Source organism: Rhinolophus hipposideros (genome assembly GCF_964194185.1).
Source record: "Rhinolophus hipposideros genome assembly, chromosome: 10".
NCBI classification, from domain to species: Eukaryota; Metazoa; Chordata; class Mammalia; order Chiroptera; family Rhinolophidae; genus Rhinolophus; species Rhinolophus hipposideros.
The window spans coordinates 24,079,732-24,099,290 of NC_138056.1; the positions used below are offsets into that span (position 1 = coordinate 24,079,732).

Genomic DNA, 19,559 nt, shown 5'->3' on the forward strand with positions numbered 1-19,559 from the left:
TTTCTTTTGAATTTGAGACAATAAATGTTCAGACTATAGTCAGATTTCAGCTTATAACATTTTACTATGATTTGGATATTTTTCCCAAAAAGAACAAAATTTATGGCTTAAAAATTCAGGTATCAGAAAGACTCAAAAGGCTGTTTTTCACTTTGTTCAAGTTTTGTTTCCAGGCATTAAGTGTGTCATACAGTTGTTGCCATTGCTGTTTTCCAAATGTCCGATGTGTGCTATGACTAAAAATTAAAAAATTAAAAGTCATTAGTCAACCTTTTATTCTCTGCTATTCTTTTACAATACTACACTCTTGTATCTAGTTAAAAGTAAGGTTAAATATACATTAAAAAATGTAATTCAGAATTTTAAGAGCAATTATAAGCTTATTCTTAAAAAATCTTTGCCATATTGATCCTGAACCTTCTGTTTTCCTGAACCACATAAACCAGACACAAAAGTCATTAGTATTCTAGCCAATGCTGAGCCATTAAATGAAATGTTCTGGAAAATAGGGCTCTTTCATTAAATAAGCTCATCACATTCAGTCTGAACTTTAATAAAATTATGATAAATAGCAGCTATTTAACTACAGTCAACTGATAAGAACACCACCTTGGTTCTCTAAACATTTAAGTGAAATAATCATAACAAACTAAATTGTTCTACAAAATGCTGCAAAGTATTAAGTGTCTTACCTGACAACTACTTTTCTCTGAGTCTGATCAATTTTGCAGTAGACCATTTTTGTTTTCACTGCTGAAAAAAGATGTTTTATACACTGTTATATGGAAAATTCCCAAGAAAAAGAGCCTAAGGTATGAAACTGACCAAGTAAACCATAGAACTAGTTTTCCAACATGATTTTACAAACTGGCTCTTTGAATCTAGTAACAAGCACAGCAATATTATGCAACCAAGAGGAAGGTCATGCATTTGTCCTGTAGTTGCTAGGCCGATGCATATTAAACATCACATACGGTTTTCATTAAGAATTCTAGGTGTTCTCCCCTATAACCACCTATGGGGGAAAAACTTGATTACCTAATATTTCTTTATAGATATGTCTAAGACTTAGCACATTAGAAAGAAACCATGTCAATAGTTCTGTTCATTTTATTAGTGTCAACTGTACAACACACCCCCACACTTTCAAACTTAAAAGGCTCAGAAAAAACTCCTGATTAACAATTAAATCACTTTATAACACCATTGTTGGGGAAGAGGGTCCTTTTTCTAGGCCAATCATAAAAACTTGACAGTGATTAACATTTGTAGATGATTTATGTGCCAGGTGCACTGGGCTTGAGTACTTTACCTGCATTACCTCATTTAATCCTCACAATCACGAATTACAATTACAATACTATATACTATATTCCTCTTTCATAGAGAAGACCTGGTCTGAAACCAGGTTTGGTACTAAAATCTAGGTACTTAACCACTGCGGTATACTGCCTAAAAGCCTTTGTTTTATATGACTTAAAGGGATAGAACCAACACCAAAACCCAGGTAGTAATTTATATTTCCAGTGAATTTTCACTCTACTACAAATATAATCTGCCAATCTAGTAAACTTACACATTTGCTGTAAAAGAACCTAGCTTTGTTAGCATGAGGCTCAGCTTCAAGGTTAAAAATCTTATATTTCCTGGGGTAAAGGAAAATTCTAGAAAAAAATGAAAGTGTTCTAATTGCCTTACCATCAATAACAAATGCTTCAACATCATCAGCTCCAACCTGAAGTTCTTGTTGCATTGTATCAAAAGAAATTTCTTTATTTTCCACTGCCATTCCCATAAAAGTAAGTAGTCTCATTTTTGCCATATTCTGTTCATGTAACAGCCCTGAGTCACACAAGAGTGAAGTTTGGTAAGTATCCATACTAATAAAAGACCTGCATGATTACAACTCGTGTTAAATTGTGGAAGTCACTGTGTTTGATCACTTACCGTGTTTCCCTAAAAATAAGACCTCGCCGGGACAATCAGCTCTAATGCCTCTTTTGGAACAAAAATTAGTATTAGACCCGGTCTTATAGTAAAATAAGACTGGGTCCGATACTAATTTTTGCTCCAAAAGAGGCATTAGAGCTGATTGTCCAGCTAGGTCTTATTTTCGGGGAAACACTGTATATAATTTTGATAAAACTTCTTATATTTGTAAACCATAAACTGACCCCATAATTACATGTAGTATTTAAAATTATTTTTCTAGAACTACATCTCTTTATTATGATAGTTCCACTAGTGATTTGTTCTGTTTTACCAGTAAACATGGAGTTTTAAAATATTTTCACACACATTCAGTTTTGAAAACATTCCATTTCCCTTTAGGTCACTTTGGATTTAACACTTTAAAAGTCCAAACTGTAAAAGTGTGCTTATCAGTTAACATTAACAAGCTAAAACGATTAGTACTAGATAAAACAGTTCCATTAATAGTGATACTTGTTCTTTATAAGGAAAAAGTAGAAAACTATACAAATAATTTAAATTTTGCCTTATAATTTATAATGCAACATGCTGTTATAATTACTCGTATCAAACAATTGTTAGACCTAAAAGGAAACTTAACAAATTACCTAGACCTGATCCTTTCACTTTAAAAAACAATAAAACTGTTATTTTTTAACAGAGGAGCAAAAAGAGATTAAATGACTTACTTATAGTCACAGAGTGGCTGTACTAGGCCTAGAAAACAGGTTCATTTATAAATGACTAGAATACAAATATTTACAAATTCTGAATATCCATACGTTTACCTGTTTCTAAATAGAAGCTGAATTATAACACATATATACTTGATTTGATGCTAATTATTACAAAAACAAGTTTCTACAATTAATTTAGAATTCCATGTTCCTTTTCTCTGAACTTTGAAATCATGTAAACTCAGTAAATGATCTCTATCATTGCCCTCTAATAATTAAGAGTCTCAAGTGTGTATTGTTAAAATTCTAAGCACTCTATAAATAAATTTGAAATGTGTAACATTCATATTAGCAGAAGACTAGGGAAGGCCATTAATATAGCACATAACAGTCTGTTAATTAGCGGTAATTATGATGCAGACTTTCTATTTGGCACAGATTCAACAAAAACATGATCATCCATAACTCAAATGAATGAGGTACCCAAATAAGTACTGCTAACCAGGTTTAATGGAAATCTACAAGCATCAAAAAAAAAAAAAATCAATTAGTGCACATTAACCCTAATTAACAAATGAAAATTAGATGCCGATTAACTTTCTGAAGCAAGATGGTAGCAACTGGATAACACCTGATTACATGTGGACATGTTAGGGCAATTCAGCTGACACAAGATAATGCTTCTGTTGGCCCAAGTTGTCACTGTTAATAAAACAGTTGCCACCTGTGGAATCTATACATTTATAACCAGGTTTTCAGCTGTAACAAATGTCTAATAATATGTCTAAAATGAAATATACACATTTAGTAAGATGTTTTCCCAAAAGCACCTTTTACAAATTCCTAATAAAAGACTGCTAAATTTACATAGATGTTCAAGAGGCAAAATAGAGAATTTGATTTCCTGTTTGCACAATAAATCAGAAATGTTTTTTCCTATCAGACAACAAATACTAAAGATTTTTCTCAGTATTTGCAAATACAAGAAAATTCCTTAACATTCCCAGTTCTATGGGCATATGCAATTCTCTTTTAATATGGTAAAATGATAGAAACTCTTCAAGTTTCCAAGATATACTTAAAAATCTTCTTGAAATAAAATTTATTGTACTGTGTTTCCCTGAAAATAAGACCGGGTCTTATATTAATTTTTGCTCCATTAGGCTTATTTTCAGGGGATGTCTTATTTTTTCATGTACGACAATCTACGTTTATGCAGTTACGGTCATGTCATCTTCTGGAACATCGTCATATCGTACTAAATGTGTCTGTCTGGCTGATGATCTTAACTGGGGCTTATTTTCAGGGAAATACGGTACTACTCTGTGCAGTTACAAGCTTACCATAAATCAAAAAACTTAGAGGAATGAAAATTACTTCTAGGATAAATTATGTAGACAAAGTGTATTATATGGTCTATAATACATGGGGAAATCTGCACTTAAAAACATTTCAAATTGATGTTTATAGCCACTACTTCTAAACAAATAAACTTAAAGCCTTTTAGGACTCTTGTTCTCAAAATCAAGCTATTAAGCCAGTGAAGTATGAGTTAAAGACTTGTAGGAAGCCATGCTTTGCTTCATGAAAATAGAATATTATCTTCAAAGAGGAAGTCACAGTGTACTGTGTCATATTTCAATTTTAAAGTTATAAAAAAATCTAATTTTATGGAAACATTTATTCATTACTAATATGTCAAAACCTTAATGCAGTAATAAAAAAATGTGCATCATTGAGCAATTTCTGCATTGTCACTGACCCCTGCCTTAAAATGCTGCAATATAGAAAACGTAATTTTAATGCATGCAATAGCTTATGAACCAGTGCTCCTTTGAAACAGTCAATTACACATCAACGGGGGAGTGTCAAAGTGTTAATTACTACTCCTTTTTCCTTGGTGCGTAAATAAAGAGGTTGCTGACATTAACATTCCATCACATAGCTTCATGCCACAAAACAAATTAACTGGGACAGAATGTGGTCTTCTGGGTCTAGTGCACCTGGCAAAGCATTCTACACAAACACACTTGCACCTACTTTATCTTCGTATATTTCAAATGCCTTATTATGTTCAGAATAATTCAATCTTCCCCAATTCCAAGGGCTGCACAAAATTTTCAGGTGACAGGAATTAATGATTACTAAATTGAGGAATAATAGTATAATCAAAGCAGATTATAAATATTCTTTATCTACATCTCAAAAAACCAGGAAGCCTAACAATTCAATTTTACTATGGAAAACATAACCTCTAATGTATTTTGATTGCCTAGCAGGAAAACAAAGCACCTTAGTTTCTATACCTCACTTCACTCAAAAAACTGGTAGTTTTACAACAATTTAAACCGGTTCAACTATAGATTTTCTAAGTTTTTTCTTTGTAATTTTAGCATGTTAGATGTGCTCTAGAAGGAAAATACTGTTTGTGGCGTTTGCCCAATGAGGCTGAGTAAGGTCAATTCAATTTGGTAAACATTGACGGAGCTCTGCTGCTCTAGCTCAGGGGTGTCCAAACTTTTTTCAACGGTTTTCACCAAGGGCCATATGCAGTAAAATACACAAACAGCCGGGCCACTCACTCGAGGTGAAGTACGTATTGCCTCTCCTGGTTTATTTAAGTAAACTAAATATATTTTTGGAATTTGCTGCGGGCCAATTAACAATGGATTGCGGACCGCAGTTGGCCCGCAGGCCGCAGTTTTGACACCCCTGCTCTAGATAGAAAACTCAGAGACAAGAATCATAAAACTAAGACTTAGCTGTCTTCAACGAGCTATAGTTAGGCAAGTTTCTCCTATCATGTAAAATCACAACTACATTTCTAATTCTATCTACAGCTTCACTCAGATCTGCTTAGCAATACCATATATTAATACTTCTATAATTTGTTAATTGTGCACCAAGCATAAAATATACTATATTCAAGGGGAAAAAACTATTTGTTACAATTATGTGACTATAGCTTTTTAAAAAAAGCACCAAAAATATAAATCACAATGCATATGAATAAAGAATAAGGTCTTTTACAAAGAAACAATTTTACTTTAAGCAGTAATAAAGTACCTTTAATCCTATTTTGTCAGCTTTTAAGATAGGTAATTCTAAAATTATGATCAAGGTAATGGTGATCCTTCAAGTTGCTTTTCTGCTCCATTCCCCATTCCAAAATTTAAAAAAAACACATCAATAGAACTATTTAAATCCAAATCTTTTCTAAGCACCTGCTTGTTGCTAGAACTTTATCTCAGAAAAACATGGTATACTAGTGGAAGTGGAAGGGCCTAAAATTCAACGAGCTCTTATGGAGAGGAGAAAACATCCAGGTTTTCTAACTCCGAGTTTCATGCCCTTTCCATCACAAGTGCTTCCTCCTTGGTTTCCGATTCCCAGTTCATTCTGAGTAACATTCAGACTGTGTACCTGTTCGCTGCTATTCCATCATACACCACTGGGTAGGTTCATCTACACAGAAGACCAGGATCGTGTTTGCTGGATCTCACCGTACACAACAGCTCTAGAACATTCCCATCTCTCTACCCCTCCAAAGAATGAACCCCAGAACTTACCAAGTGAATCAATGAAGTCTTTATTGTTCTGATAAAACTTGACATATGATGCCAATTTAGCACTCACAAATATGGTTAAAAGCTAGAGAGACAATAAAGATACAATATTCAATATGGAAGCAAGATTTACATTTCCTCATATTCCTTTCAGTGCAGAAATTTCAATATGGAATCAAATTACCATCTAAACCATCTGTTTAATATAAGACTCACTTTGATGAAAGAATCAGTAAATAGGGAGCTCTAAAGATGGTGGCATAGTACAAATGGAAAATAATCCAAAATGTACTCATATTTGCATTTGAAAAGTGCATCAATGTGTTTTTAAACAATAGATTTATCTTCCTAATTGGGGCTAACTGACACTATATACTAAAAAGAAATTTGTGTTATCTAAGTTTAGAACGGCCAGGCAAGTGAGATGAAGGAAAAGAGAAAGAACAGAATTGTGTTCAGTAGTTGGAGAAAAGCTGGTCCTAAATTTCAGTCTGTTCCTGATAGAAAAAGAATAAATAGTTCTTCTCTTTCCAGATCTAATGGTCATGTTCATTAATACAAAGTGAAAGAGTTCTGTTTCAATAAGTTAGATTTAGGAAAAAAACATTTTGCACATTAAGGATGAACTACTTACATCATGAATAAGCTCGCCTTCCAAAAACTTGACTGGTTTTAAAGTAAGAAGATGGTCAAAAAGAAATGCATTTGGATCTTTCAAAGCTCGTACAATACACCTTAATTAGAAAAGAAAAATGTGAGTTCAGAGTCTTGAAGTTCAGGTACATTTCACTGATTTTGCAGGATGAAAAACATAATTAAGCAAAATATCTAAGAGTTCGATATACACAGCATTAAGCTATAAGACGGGGGTTAAAACAGGACAATAAACCTACCCTGTTTCCCCGAAAATAAGACCTAGCCGGACTTACACCCTAACAAGACTGGGTCTCATATTAATTTTTGCTCCCAAAGATGCAGTAGAGGTGATTGTCCGGCTAGGTCTTATTTTTGGGGAAACACGGTAGCTATCAAGTATATCTGTTTTAACAAAATACCAAAACAGTGGGAGAGAAAGTATTACCAAAGTAATCAAAGAATAAAGAAAATGGCAGCAGCTACCCTACCATATGCTAGACACTAAGGTAAATGCTTTACCTGCATTAACTCATTTACAACACCTTGAGAGACCGGTAGTCTTCCCATGCCCATTTCATGAATGACAAAACAAGCTCCTGAAGGAACTGGCCAGTAGTACTAATTACGAGGTGGAGTATGTTAATGCCACAGTCTTACCTCTGTCAAAGGTCTTCTCCACTAACTACCCTTTCTACCAACACCTATTACAGGACCTTGTGAAGCAATAACCCTATACAGAAGTTATCATAATTTGTTTCACAGATTTAAAAAACTGATTCTGTTCTTATCACTATTAAGTAGACTCAGAACTGTTTGTAGCCATTATTATTTGGAATGGGCTGATTTTTAGCAAACCACCAACTTTTCTTCATCTACACACGTTAGTATCACGGTAAAACCAATTTAAGATTAGGTTTTTCAGATTGGGATTTTCATCCCCATACCAGCAATACCCCACAGCAAACACCACATTTCTATGGTTCTTCCAATAACAAATCTTCAATTTTAGTATTCCATTGGAATCACCTGAGCACTCAGTCCCAAATGGCTTTGGATCACTGGTGGACGCAAACATGATTTCAGCTGTATGACTGAATAGTGTGGCTCACCTCTGAGATGCTGAGAACCATCATTAGAACAATGTGTTTACCTGTGGGCATCAACTCGAGCCTGGGAAGCATTGTCCTCCGTGTAACTTCCTAGCAATTCGACCATAACTTTTGAAGCGGCATCACTAAAAAGAAATACTGCTTTAAGAATTTCAGAATGTCATTATTGCCATTCATTCATTCAGAAATATTTAGTAAGTGCCAAGTATACTGTGCTGATGGTACATATACAATGGTGACCAGGAGAGACAAGGCCCCTCTATCCGGGAAAGTCATGGAACTTTCCTCCCAGTAGGAAAGACAGACAACCAAGAAAAAAATAACAACTAACAAGGCAATAAAGTTCATTTATTGCCATGAAGGAAATAAATATATTGTAACAAAGTAACAAGCAGAGGCAGGACAGAGGACTACTTTACATAGAATAAGCAGGTAAAATCTCTCTGAAAAAAACGACATATAAACTGAGATCTAAAGGTTATAAAATAATTGGCTATGAAAAGTGCTCGAAATGGAAGGCAGAGGTGGGGGTGGAGGGAGGTGGGTTATATGACTTTCCAGGCAGAGGGGAGACCAAGTACAAAGGCCCAAGTGGGAAAAAGTTTTGTGTCCTAGAAACTGTAAGGACAAGTATAGTATGGGTGAAGTTGAGCCAATGCTTAATATTTACATAACTCTACTAAAGATACTCTTTTAATCAAATTATCCTTAACATTATGCAGATGATCAATTTTAACCGCAGTAAAAAGTACAAATTAAATGCATTCATTCAATTTGAACTCTTAAAAAATATCTTCACCCTTCATTTCTTCCTTTAAACTGATGACTCTTCAGCCAGTTATAAAAGTTTTATTAAGTAGAAAAAGTTTTTTTTTTCTTTTTTTCATTTTATAAAAACATTCCCCCTCACCCACACACATGGATTCAACCTGGGTAAAATCAGTAAGAGCTGTATGATTTATTTTAAAAAGTTAAATGGTATTCTAAAACTTCCTACAAAACTAAGATTTATTAAAAAATATAAATATAATTATAGGACTGGTTAAGTGGTAACCAGCATCTTAAATATAGTGATATAACTATAAGAATTCAAAGAAAAATTTTAAGAAAAACTTTGACTCATTGTTCATTCTTGTGCCACACTTGTAAGCACAGGTATTTTCCAGTTTTAGTAGCGACAGTGTACTTTAATCTACTACATCTTAGCTACACAAGTCTGAATTCACAAAGATCAGGTGAAATAATCCATTTCAAGTACATAGTATCCGACATATAACATCAAAACAATGTTACACAATTTACATTCAACAACCACCAATACATACAAATAAAATCATGAAAGTACACCCATGAATATAAGCATTCTTACTAAAAGGACAAGGCAAATCTTAGAATTCTATTTAGAAGAAAGAAGAAAAAAACAAAATCATTTTGTGTACTAGGCAGAAACCAAATCTTAAAATTTACATCAACAGCATGAAAGAAATTTAGCGGTTAACCATCCTTTTCTACCCCTAATTGTGGGTAGCATTCATCCATTCTGGGCCCTTTATATTCTAAACACTTTGGGAATACAATGGTTGACAGACAAGGTTCCTAGCCTCAAATGAGGCAACAATCTGACAAACCTTTCAACAAAGAGTGTTAAGAGCTATGATAAAAGTAGAGGGTGCTGTAGTGGGAGGGACCTAACCTACTGCAGGACGAGTGTTTCAGACAGAGAACCGAAGTTGAGTGTGGTTCTACACCAAGGGTAGGCAAACTTTCTGTGAAGGGCCCAACAGTAAGTATTTTAGCCCTTGCAGGCCTTATGGTCTTTGCTGCAACTACTCAAGTCTTGGCAGAAACAGCCAGACAATACATGAGTATTGCCATGTTCCAATAAAATCTGATGGACACTGAAATTTGAATTTCATATAATGTTCATATGTCATGAAATATTAGTCTCCCTTAGATGTTTTTTCCTCAAACATTTAAAAATGCAATAACAATTCTTAGTTTGTAGGCCACACAAAAACAGGTGCCTGCTCCCTGGTCCAGACTGGGAAAGCAGCGTGCTTTTGTAACTGACACAAGTTCACTATGTTTAGGGTGTGCTGCCCATGAGGAAGGGCGTAGGGTGTGGTGTGTGAGAGAGCAAGAGGGAGGGGAAGGAATACCCCCATAAACAAAGTTTTTGTAGTCTATCACAGCATCCAAATGAAATCAGGTAGAAACAGGTAAAAAGCGGTTGGACATAAAAATCAAAGGCTCACAAAAGCAGCCTTGAGAGACATGGGTTTTCGTTCAGTAGATGATAGAAGCCATAGGAATAGATGAAATAACCTATGCAGAAAGAGTAGGGTGAGAAAAAGATCATAGGCCAAAATCTTGAGTAATACCAGCATTTAAAGGAATAGAGAAAGTACAAATAAAGCCCAAACTCAGAAGGAAGGAAATAAAACTTAAGAGTGGAAATAAATGAAATGAAGAACAAAAAGACAATAGAAAAAAATTAATGAAACAAAGAGCTAGTACTTTGAAAAGATAAATCCCCCCAAAAAACAAAAGTCTAGGACAAGATGGCTTCACTGGTGAATTCTACCAAACATTTTAAGATTTAATATGTTCTCAAACGTTTCCAAAAAATTGAAGAGGAGGGAATACTTTCTAACTCATTTTCCAAGGTCAACATTACCCTTATACCAAAACCAGGCAAGGAGAATACAAAAAACAAAATTGTAGGCCACTATCTCTGACAAACATAGATGGAAAAATCCTAAACACTAGCAAATTAAACACAATACATTAAAAGGATCATACATCATGATCAAGTGGGGTTCATTCCAGGATACAAGGATGGTTCAACACCCACAAATCAACCAATGTGATACAGCACATTAATAAAAGATGAAAATCATACTATAACAATAGATGAAGAAAAAGAATCTGACAAGACACAACATCCAGTTATGATTAAAACACTCAATTAAATGGATATACATAATAAAGGCCATATATGACAAACCTTCAGCTAATATTACACTCAGTAGTGAAAACTGAAAGCTTTTCTTCTAAGATCAGTAACAAAACAAGGATGCCCAGTTACCATTGTTATTCAACACAGCACAGGAAGTCCTCGCCAAAGCAATCAGGCAAGAGAAGTAAAAGGCATCCAAACTGGGAATGAAGTAAAACTGTCACTATTTGCAGATGACATGATTCATGACTCCACCAAAAGACTATTAGAAACAATAAATACAGGAAAGTTGCAGGATACAAAGTCAATATATAAAAATCTATTGTATTCTTACATACTAACAATGAAATACCAGAAAGAGAAATGAAAAAAAGAATCCCATTTACTATTGCAACAAAGATAAAATACCTAGTTATAAACTTAACAAAGGAAGTGAAGCACCTGTACATGAAAACCACAAGACACTTTTCAAAGTAACTGAAGAACACACAAAGAAATGGAATATATATTTAATGCAATCCCCATCAAAATCCCGATGGCATTTTTTCACAGAACAAAAAAATCTTCAGATTTCTACGGAACCACCAAAGACCCCAAATAGCCAAAACAATCCTGAGGCAAAAGTTGTAGATATCACTGACTTTAAACTCTACTACAAAGCTACAATAATCAAAACAGTATGGTATGAGCAGAAAAACAGACACAGACTAAGGGAACAGAATTGAGAGCCCAGAAATAAAACACACACATATACATTTCTTCCATGAATGGTGCTAGGAAACTGAAAAGCCACATGCAAAAGAATGAAACTAGACTGCTGACACCAAACACAAAAATTAACTCAAAATGAATCAAAATTTAATATAAGACCTGAAACAATAAATACATAAAAGAAAACACAGGCACTAAACTTATGGAACTTGTTCTCAGAAGCGTTTTTGTGAACTTGACCCCAAAGGCAAGGGAGTAAAAGCAAAATTAAATGAATGGGACTACATCAAAGAACTCACACAAATCAACAACAAAAAACCCAAACAATCCGATTACAAAATGGGCAGTGGACCTGAACAGACACTTTTTCAAGGAACATATACAGATGGCCAACAGATACATGAAAAAATGCTCAACATCACTAGTTATAAGGGAAATGCACATCAAAACCACAATGAGATACCACTTCCCAACCGTTAGAGTGGCTATTATCAATAAGATAAGAAATAACAAGTGCTGGAGAGGATGTGAAGAGAAAAACCTCACACACTGCTGGTTGGAATATAAATTGGTGCAACCACTACGGAAAACAGTATGGAGGTTCCTCAAATTAAGAACAGTACTGTATGACCCAGCAATCCCTCTTCTGGGTATCTACCCCAAAAATATGAAAACACTTATTTGTACTCCTGTTTATCACAGCATAATTCACAATAGCCATACATGGAAATCTAAGTGCCATTCAATGGATGACGGGATAAAGAAGACACAGTACATATATACAATGGAGTACTACTAAGCTATAAAAAATGAAATACTGCCATTTGCAACAATGGGATGGATCTTAAGAGTATTATACTAAGTGAAATAAGACGAAAAGGAAAAGAACCGTATATCACTCATCTATGGGATATAAAAGAAAAAGTAATAAATGAACATAAAAAACAAATAAACAAACTCAGATACAGACAACAGAATGGTGGTTATCAGAAGGGAAGGGTGGGGGGAGGACGAAGAGGGTAAATGGAGTCAAATACATGGTGACAGGAGACTAGACTTCAGGTGGTGAGCACACAAGATTATGCAGGTGTATTATAAAGTTGTAAACCTGAAATTCATGTTATTATCCAATGTTACCCAATAAATATTTTCATTTTTTTTTAAGTGATCATCTGTGACAATGCTGCAGATATTTTCTAACGTTAACGTTAGGGTTATGTCCAGTAAGAGCACAGATGCATACTGGGTCCTATCTCAATTTCTCTGAGAATTAGCTTTGGAATTCTTTAGAACATTACTTTAGTTACTTCCTTATTACATTTAACAGACTGAGGACCTAGTAAACAGCAATTAGAGAAAGTATCCAATGAGTTGTAGTCATCTGTGATAGCACTAGATAGAAGGAAACCGTAACAGTCATTTTAAATTACTATACCAGAAAAAAGACTAACTTCTTAAAGGTGAGTTTGAAAAAATGAAAATGACAGTGACAGGAATAATACCCAACATTTACTAAGTGTTTTCTCAATAACAAAGCCACTGTTTTAAGAACTTTATGTGTATATTATCTTGTTTAATCTTTCTGACAACGCTTTGAGCTGAGTACTACTAGTTGGAAACTGGAGTAGAGAGATGAAAATTTACGTAAGATCATACACAACAAGCAGGAAAGCCAAGATTTGAATCCCAGTAGCCTGACTCCACAGTCTGCTTATTTAAAGTGTGGATTAAAATATGGATTATTTCTCCAATAGCTTTTATGCCTCCCCACAATCTGAAAGTCTTTGTCATAAACCACTTACCCATAACACTTTATTGACAACTGGCTGGAACAGAATGCGGCCACAAGCGTGCCAGCATGTAATAGGTAGTAACAATTACTTCAGAAAGAAATTAAGCTATTAATGCAAGATTCCCTGCTTACCATTTATAATAAAATGGTCCAACTTTCACAACAAAAACAATTTCCTCTTAAACTGAATTTAAATTGTCTGCAAAAAAATTAATTATTTTAACATACTATTAACATATTAACCTTGCTGATCCTGTCTAATATATTAAATACCCTAGCAATGCAAACAAGTATAAAAATTGTGCAATAAAATTAACTGAAGACTGATTAGTTACTGGTACATAGAAGAAAAAATTATTTTGGGCATGAAATTTGCTGGGCTGGGTACAAACCCTAGATCCCAAGAGGTATTCATTTCATACGGTCTATTGCAAAATTTCGGGCATTGTTTATATAAGATACTGACTGTGGAAACTTTGATAGCCCCTCACCACTATTAAACAAAAGCAATAGCACTATTCTGTACCAAGACATCAAAGTACCATTAAATTAACTCAGTCTAATGTTATATACAACTTTAGGAATAACAGTTGTACCATTTTTAGAAGAAAAGCAAGTTCTGCTTTTTAAAAAGTTTAGAGATGAGGAAAAACTATTTTAAACTTTGCAGTTATCTTTAATTTAATAGGGGAAATTTACAGAAATAAATTTATAGTAACTGTGGAGAACAAAGTAGAGCAAAATCACTCACCCTATTTGTATTTAAAAAACAGCCTCAACTACTTATTTTGCCTGTTAAGTTTTGTTAGTTCATTAATTCTGAATACCTTTTCTTACAATCCACAAGTGCCTCATAAAGTAGCCTTAAAAGGGTGTGTTTTTTTTCAGTGTTGAGATTCCAGTCAGAAATCCATTTTCTAACCTATGATGAGATTGACAAAAGGAGGAAGTTTAGTGACACAGCTGAACATATTTTCACAATTTAAAATACAACATTTAGAATACACACATTTGCTATTTATTTTAGCATAAAACTATACGTCTTATAAGCAGAACAGGTATTCCATGTAACTCACTTGATCCAGCTCAGTTGGAATATACTGGATGGCCCCACAAGACGCTGCCACTTTAATGAGGCTGCAGTATACTGTATATCTCACAGGAGTACTCTTATCCATCCCATGGAAAAGGTTGCTTAGCCTGGTTAACAAACAGATAACAAAAAAGTTATCTGCTCTCACAACAAACCTGAGACAGATTTGTTACTAATGTTACTAATAAAGTTACTAATGTGTTAGTAACTTCACATTAGTAGGGAAGTGTGGCACAGAAAGTTTAAGTGACTTGTCCAAGGTCACACAGTTAATAAGAGCCACAGCTAACAGTCAAGTTCCAGAATTCTTGCTTTTAACCATCAAATGACTATAACACGAAAAGAGCCTCTTGAAAACTGAGCCTCTTTCAGTTCTTAACTTACAACTGCAGTCTCAGAGATGGGCGTTCACCTTCCCGAAATTTGACCAACTTTTCACAGAGGTTTTCAATCAGAGCTTCTTGCTTATCTGGTTCCAGGATCAACAGGAGGGATACCACACTGTTCATCACACTTTCAACATCTACACATATATGGATAACACAACAGTAACATTATGGTACTTAATGTCTCTAGTTAAATATGTATTTCCAATGTTCAAAGACCATTAAACATAAGACACTTTACAAAAGATGTAACCTGGCCACTGTAAAACAGTTCCTGAGGTTACTTTGCCTTCAATGGTGCGTACTATACCAAAAAAATATAGTATACATGAATTCAAACTAAACCAGCTCTATTGTATAGGTAACATTCAGAAAACACCTTGTACGTTTTATTAAAGAGAAGAAAGAAGTTATTACCTAAGATTTGGTTTTCACCAGTGAAACAAAAGAGGTATATACAGTTTTGGTTTTTACTAGCAAGATATTCAATCATGTGGAAGTAATTGGTTAGGTCTTAGGCTAGGATGATTTGCCAGTTGAAGAATCAACTTTGTACATACAAGTGGAAAATTATTTAGAAATGAAAACTATCTACTTTCTGGCTGGGTCACTAATTTTCGAGTGTCAAGATATTAGTCATATATCAAGTTTAATCTCAAACCTTAACTAGAGATTTCAGGACTCCCAATTTCCAAAATCTCCCATTTTATTTATTTCATTAAATAGGGCATCAGCCTAATAATTAAATGGCTTTTAGATTACTTGAAAATATATCTCAGTTAATATTAACCTAAACCTTATGGAAAATAAGTGTTTTGTTTTTTTTCTTCAGTTCATTCTGAAATTATCAGTATTTATTTTAGTGTGTGCAATAACACTCAAACAACATACCTGATGTAAAAAAAAGGTGTTTTCTCAAAATAGGCTTATTTCATAGGTATAACAGATTAGAATAAACTGAAAATACGTGTGAAGGTAATATTAAAACCGATGCTTAAAAGTTTTAAGGTCTGAAACAAACAAATATAATTCACAAGAAAGTTTAAAAAGTAGGTCCTTTATAATTAGTAAGAAATACAAAAAATTTAAAAACAAACCTTTATCGTCTTCCTTCAGACATACATCACAGGCTTCAATAATATGAGCTAAATCTACATGAAGTCCACCTTCTGCATTCTCTTCTGAAATTTCAGCTCCTTTAGATTTCAGATAAGCTCGAAGCTCAGCAGCCTGTTGAATCAAACAAGGAGGTCACATATCAATAAAACCATGAATGACAAAACACAAGCTCTCAAAACATCCTGTTCCATTTCTGAAAAAATAAAATGTAAATTCTGTATTTAACAACAACTTTAAATTATGTTCAAGTGCCTCTTCCCTACCTCATCCATCATCAGAGCCCCACAGGTTTTCCTCTACAGCTCCCAGGGGCTATACAGACCCACTGTGGCTCACATGGAGCATCTTCAGAATTTCTCTCATATCATCTATATCAGGGGTGTCAAAACTGCAGCCTGCGGGCCAACTGTGGTCCGCAATCCATTGTTAATTGGCCCGCGGCAAATTCCAAAAATATATTTAGTTTAGTTAAATAAACCAGGTGAGGCAATTCGTACTTCACCTCGAGTGAGTAGCCCCGCTGTTTGTGTATTTTACGGCATATGGCGCTTGGTAAAAAACGTTGAAAAAAGTTTGGACACCCCTGATCTATATCCTCTGGACTTTCAGGATATAGCAAAAACCTTTCTAATATAACCCAAAGCTTTTTTTTAGGGGGGTGATATGACTTGGTAAATTCAATTTATTTTAAAGAAACGCAATTATATTGCTCTCAGGTATACAAAACACAGCTACTTAACAAATTAGACATTACCTTGGCAAGAGGGTAATCGTATGTTAACTAAATGTTTGAGAACCTGAGCTAAACTTTTGGAGAAAGATAAAAAGATGCCTTTGAATGTTGCCTTCAATAAAATATTTGTATCAAATTGGATCTACTATGTAATTAATCTTTAAAATTCAAAATGCACACCTGGATCAGAAATGATGTTTGGACCTATAAAAATCTAACTACAGTACCGCATTGAGGTAGTTATAGACATTTTCTACTCTAATGCACATATATATTTAATAACTTGTTCTTTTGAGGGCTTGGTATTTATGGAAGACAAATATGAACGCAGATGGTATTTAAAATAATAAAATGAAGAACTGAAACAGGGAGAGATACCATTAATAAATGCGTAGTACCACATTTTCTAAACCCACAAATATATCTGGCTACCTAAGAACAGTGTATCTGTAGATATGATGGTGCTATCCTTTCAGATAACAACGTAGTAACTTCACGTAGGAGTTGGCATTAAAACAAGATTTCACAAAATACTGTCACCATGTCAGAGAGTACAAAAACACAGCTGGAAAGTATGCTTGCTTCTCTATGAAGAAAACATAATATTGTCCGAAAAAAAACAACACACAGGCATTTGTTCAATTTCTGCTTTGTAGACACAAAGTGAACTTTTTCTAAGAACCATTCAACCAACAATTCGTTTTCATCTGTCCTCACTGGCCACAATTTATGGTTATGGAGCGGTACAAGCCAAGGGAAAAAAAAAATGAGGATTCTGACATTTCTTAACTCTAAACAGAGAATCTGATCAAAGTTAAACTCCTGAAGCAATCACCTATTTGCCTGTAAGGAATGCTACTGTGAAACTGATGTACAAGAACAGTAACATAATCTAACGAAAAGCGACACTTTAAAATATGATCAATAACTTCCAGCATCTACAAATCCTTTCCTACGTTACAAAAAAACATTTTTCAATAACCTAATAGTCAACTGTTGATAAGGATTCCATTACCAATAAGATAGGTTTTTTTTTAATCGTCGTTCACATCTGTTTTATGTTTTTAACCGTGATCAACTCCTTTCCTAGCCTTGTTTTCCATTTTCATTTCTGCTTCTTACTCTTCAGGGTTGAGGGTTTGCATTTCTACTAAGCGGGGGAAAGAAATCACATCTGCAGTTCTAAGAGTTGTTAGACGGAAACCCAAATCTCCATGTTAGTGGAGCAGCAGGAAAATTAAATATGACAGCACTTACGACTTGACAGAATAGTTCTCAGTTCTGCAAAATTAACTGAGAAGACTATTTCATGTTTAGTTTAACTCCCCCCAGCAACAGTTTTAACTTCTGTCTTGAGGACAGTGAGAAGCATTAGCCATGCATACCAAAGAGCAGACACCAAATGGAAAATTTAAAAATATGAGGATGATTCACCAGGTGGATGCTTCCAAGTACGAGGACGGAATGGACGTTCTGTTTTCAGATTACAGACCTCTCACTCTTGCACAGTAAAAATGTAAACTATGGTCTACCTACAAAATAGAGGGCACCTGTGCCCCTGTGACCCCAGAATACTATTTTGATCTTTAGTACAAAATTATTTTCCCCTAGACTTCTTCGGCCGTATAAATATTCGCCACCTCCCACTCCGGAGACGGCGGCATTTAGGGAACGGAAGCAGACACGGTTCTAGGAGAAAAAGCACTGTGTCGTCAGAAGGGACTCGGGCTGAGTCCTGACGTCGATCCGGAAGCCGGCCGTGGAGCCTCGGGGCAGCGCGGGCCGGCGGCCTCACACAACTCCAGGCCGCAACGCGCCCGCCTGCCTCGCGGCCCCCACTCCCGCGTGTGGAGGCGTGCCCTGCGGCTCCCAGCCCTGGAGCCGGCGCCGCGCGGGTCGGCAGTCCGCGCGCCCGGCCCCGGCTCGGCCCTTCACACCCGTAAGAGCTTCCCCAGCCCCGCCCCGGCGGCCCCTGCGGCCCAGGGGCACACCTGATCTTCTTCACTGATGTCGATGAAGGCCGGGACGCTCATGGTGAAAGCCGGGGCGCGACACACGTTCCACTCGCGAACCACGCCGACCAGAAAAAGGAGGTCGCACGCCCGGTGGCGCTTCACAACCGCTTCCGGGGCACCGGGCGCGGCTCGTGAGGGGCGGAGTCACCGGGACGGGCGGGGCCACGGGGACCAATCCCACCGCGCGCTTTGGTCGTGGGTGTGGGCGGGTGGGCGTGCCGGGAGGGCGTGCCCTCCGAGGCCACCTCCCTGCGTCGCCCCTCGCGGCCTTCTAGAATGGTGTGGCTGTCATTTGTGAGGCTGCCACACTTACTCCTCACTTAGCTCACCTTCCCCCTGAAGTCTTAAGACTGCGGGGTCCATGAAAATTACTTGTGATCGGAACAGTTTGTTCCGTTCTAGCCTCGCCCCCTCTGCGCTCTCCAGTCTCTCCAGGCAGCACATCCAAGCGCTTCAAACGTTGCTCCCACCAGCCCCTCGGCCCTGCCTCCCTTTGCAGGCCAACCTGGCAGTCTGGAAAGAACTTTAGGGGCCTGCATTTGTTGCGAAGCCCGATAATTTATTTTCGAGTTAGAATGTAACCCGTTTTTTGGCCTTTATTGAGGGACCAGCTGGCAGGCACGGTTCTCTGGGCCGGGGATAACAGTAGCTTTTAAAAGAGGCTTTCACATGCAGCTTGCATTCCAATGGGGACACACAGGACTGAGCACTGCACAGTAATTAGAAAGGCACTCCTGGATGGCATGTGTTTTACAGCTTGGACTCTAGAGTCTTATTCCTTGGGATGGAATC

At 36.1% G+C, this 19,559-nt stretch overlaps 1 protein-coding gene across 1 annotated transcript; it reads right to left on the minus strand.

Moving 5' to 3' along the window:
• Window positions 1-39: 39 nt before the first annotated feature.
• Window positions 40-18,907, minus strand: EIF3M (eukaryotic translation initiation factor 3 subunit M). Its single transcript, XM_081062902.1, has 11 exons — window positions 18,744-18,907; window positions 15,998-16,130; window positions 14,899-15,037; window positions 14,498-14,621; window positions 14,249-14,343; window positions 8,001-8,084; window positions 6,849-6,948; window positions 6,218-6,299; window positions 1,699-1,842; window positions 693-753; window positions 40-236 (listed from the first exon to the last, which is right to left on the minus strand). Exons 1-11 carry the CDS (start codon window positions 18,783-18,785, stop codon window positions 116-118), a joined length of 1,125 nt encoding a protein of 374 aa, XP_080919028.1. The 5' UTR covers window positions 18,786-18,907; the 3' UTR covers window positions 40-115.
• Window positions 18,908-19,559: the final 652 nt, after the last annotated feature.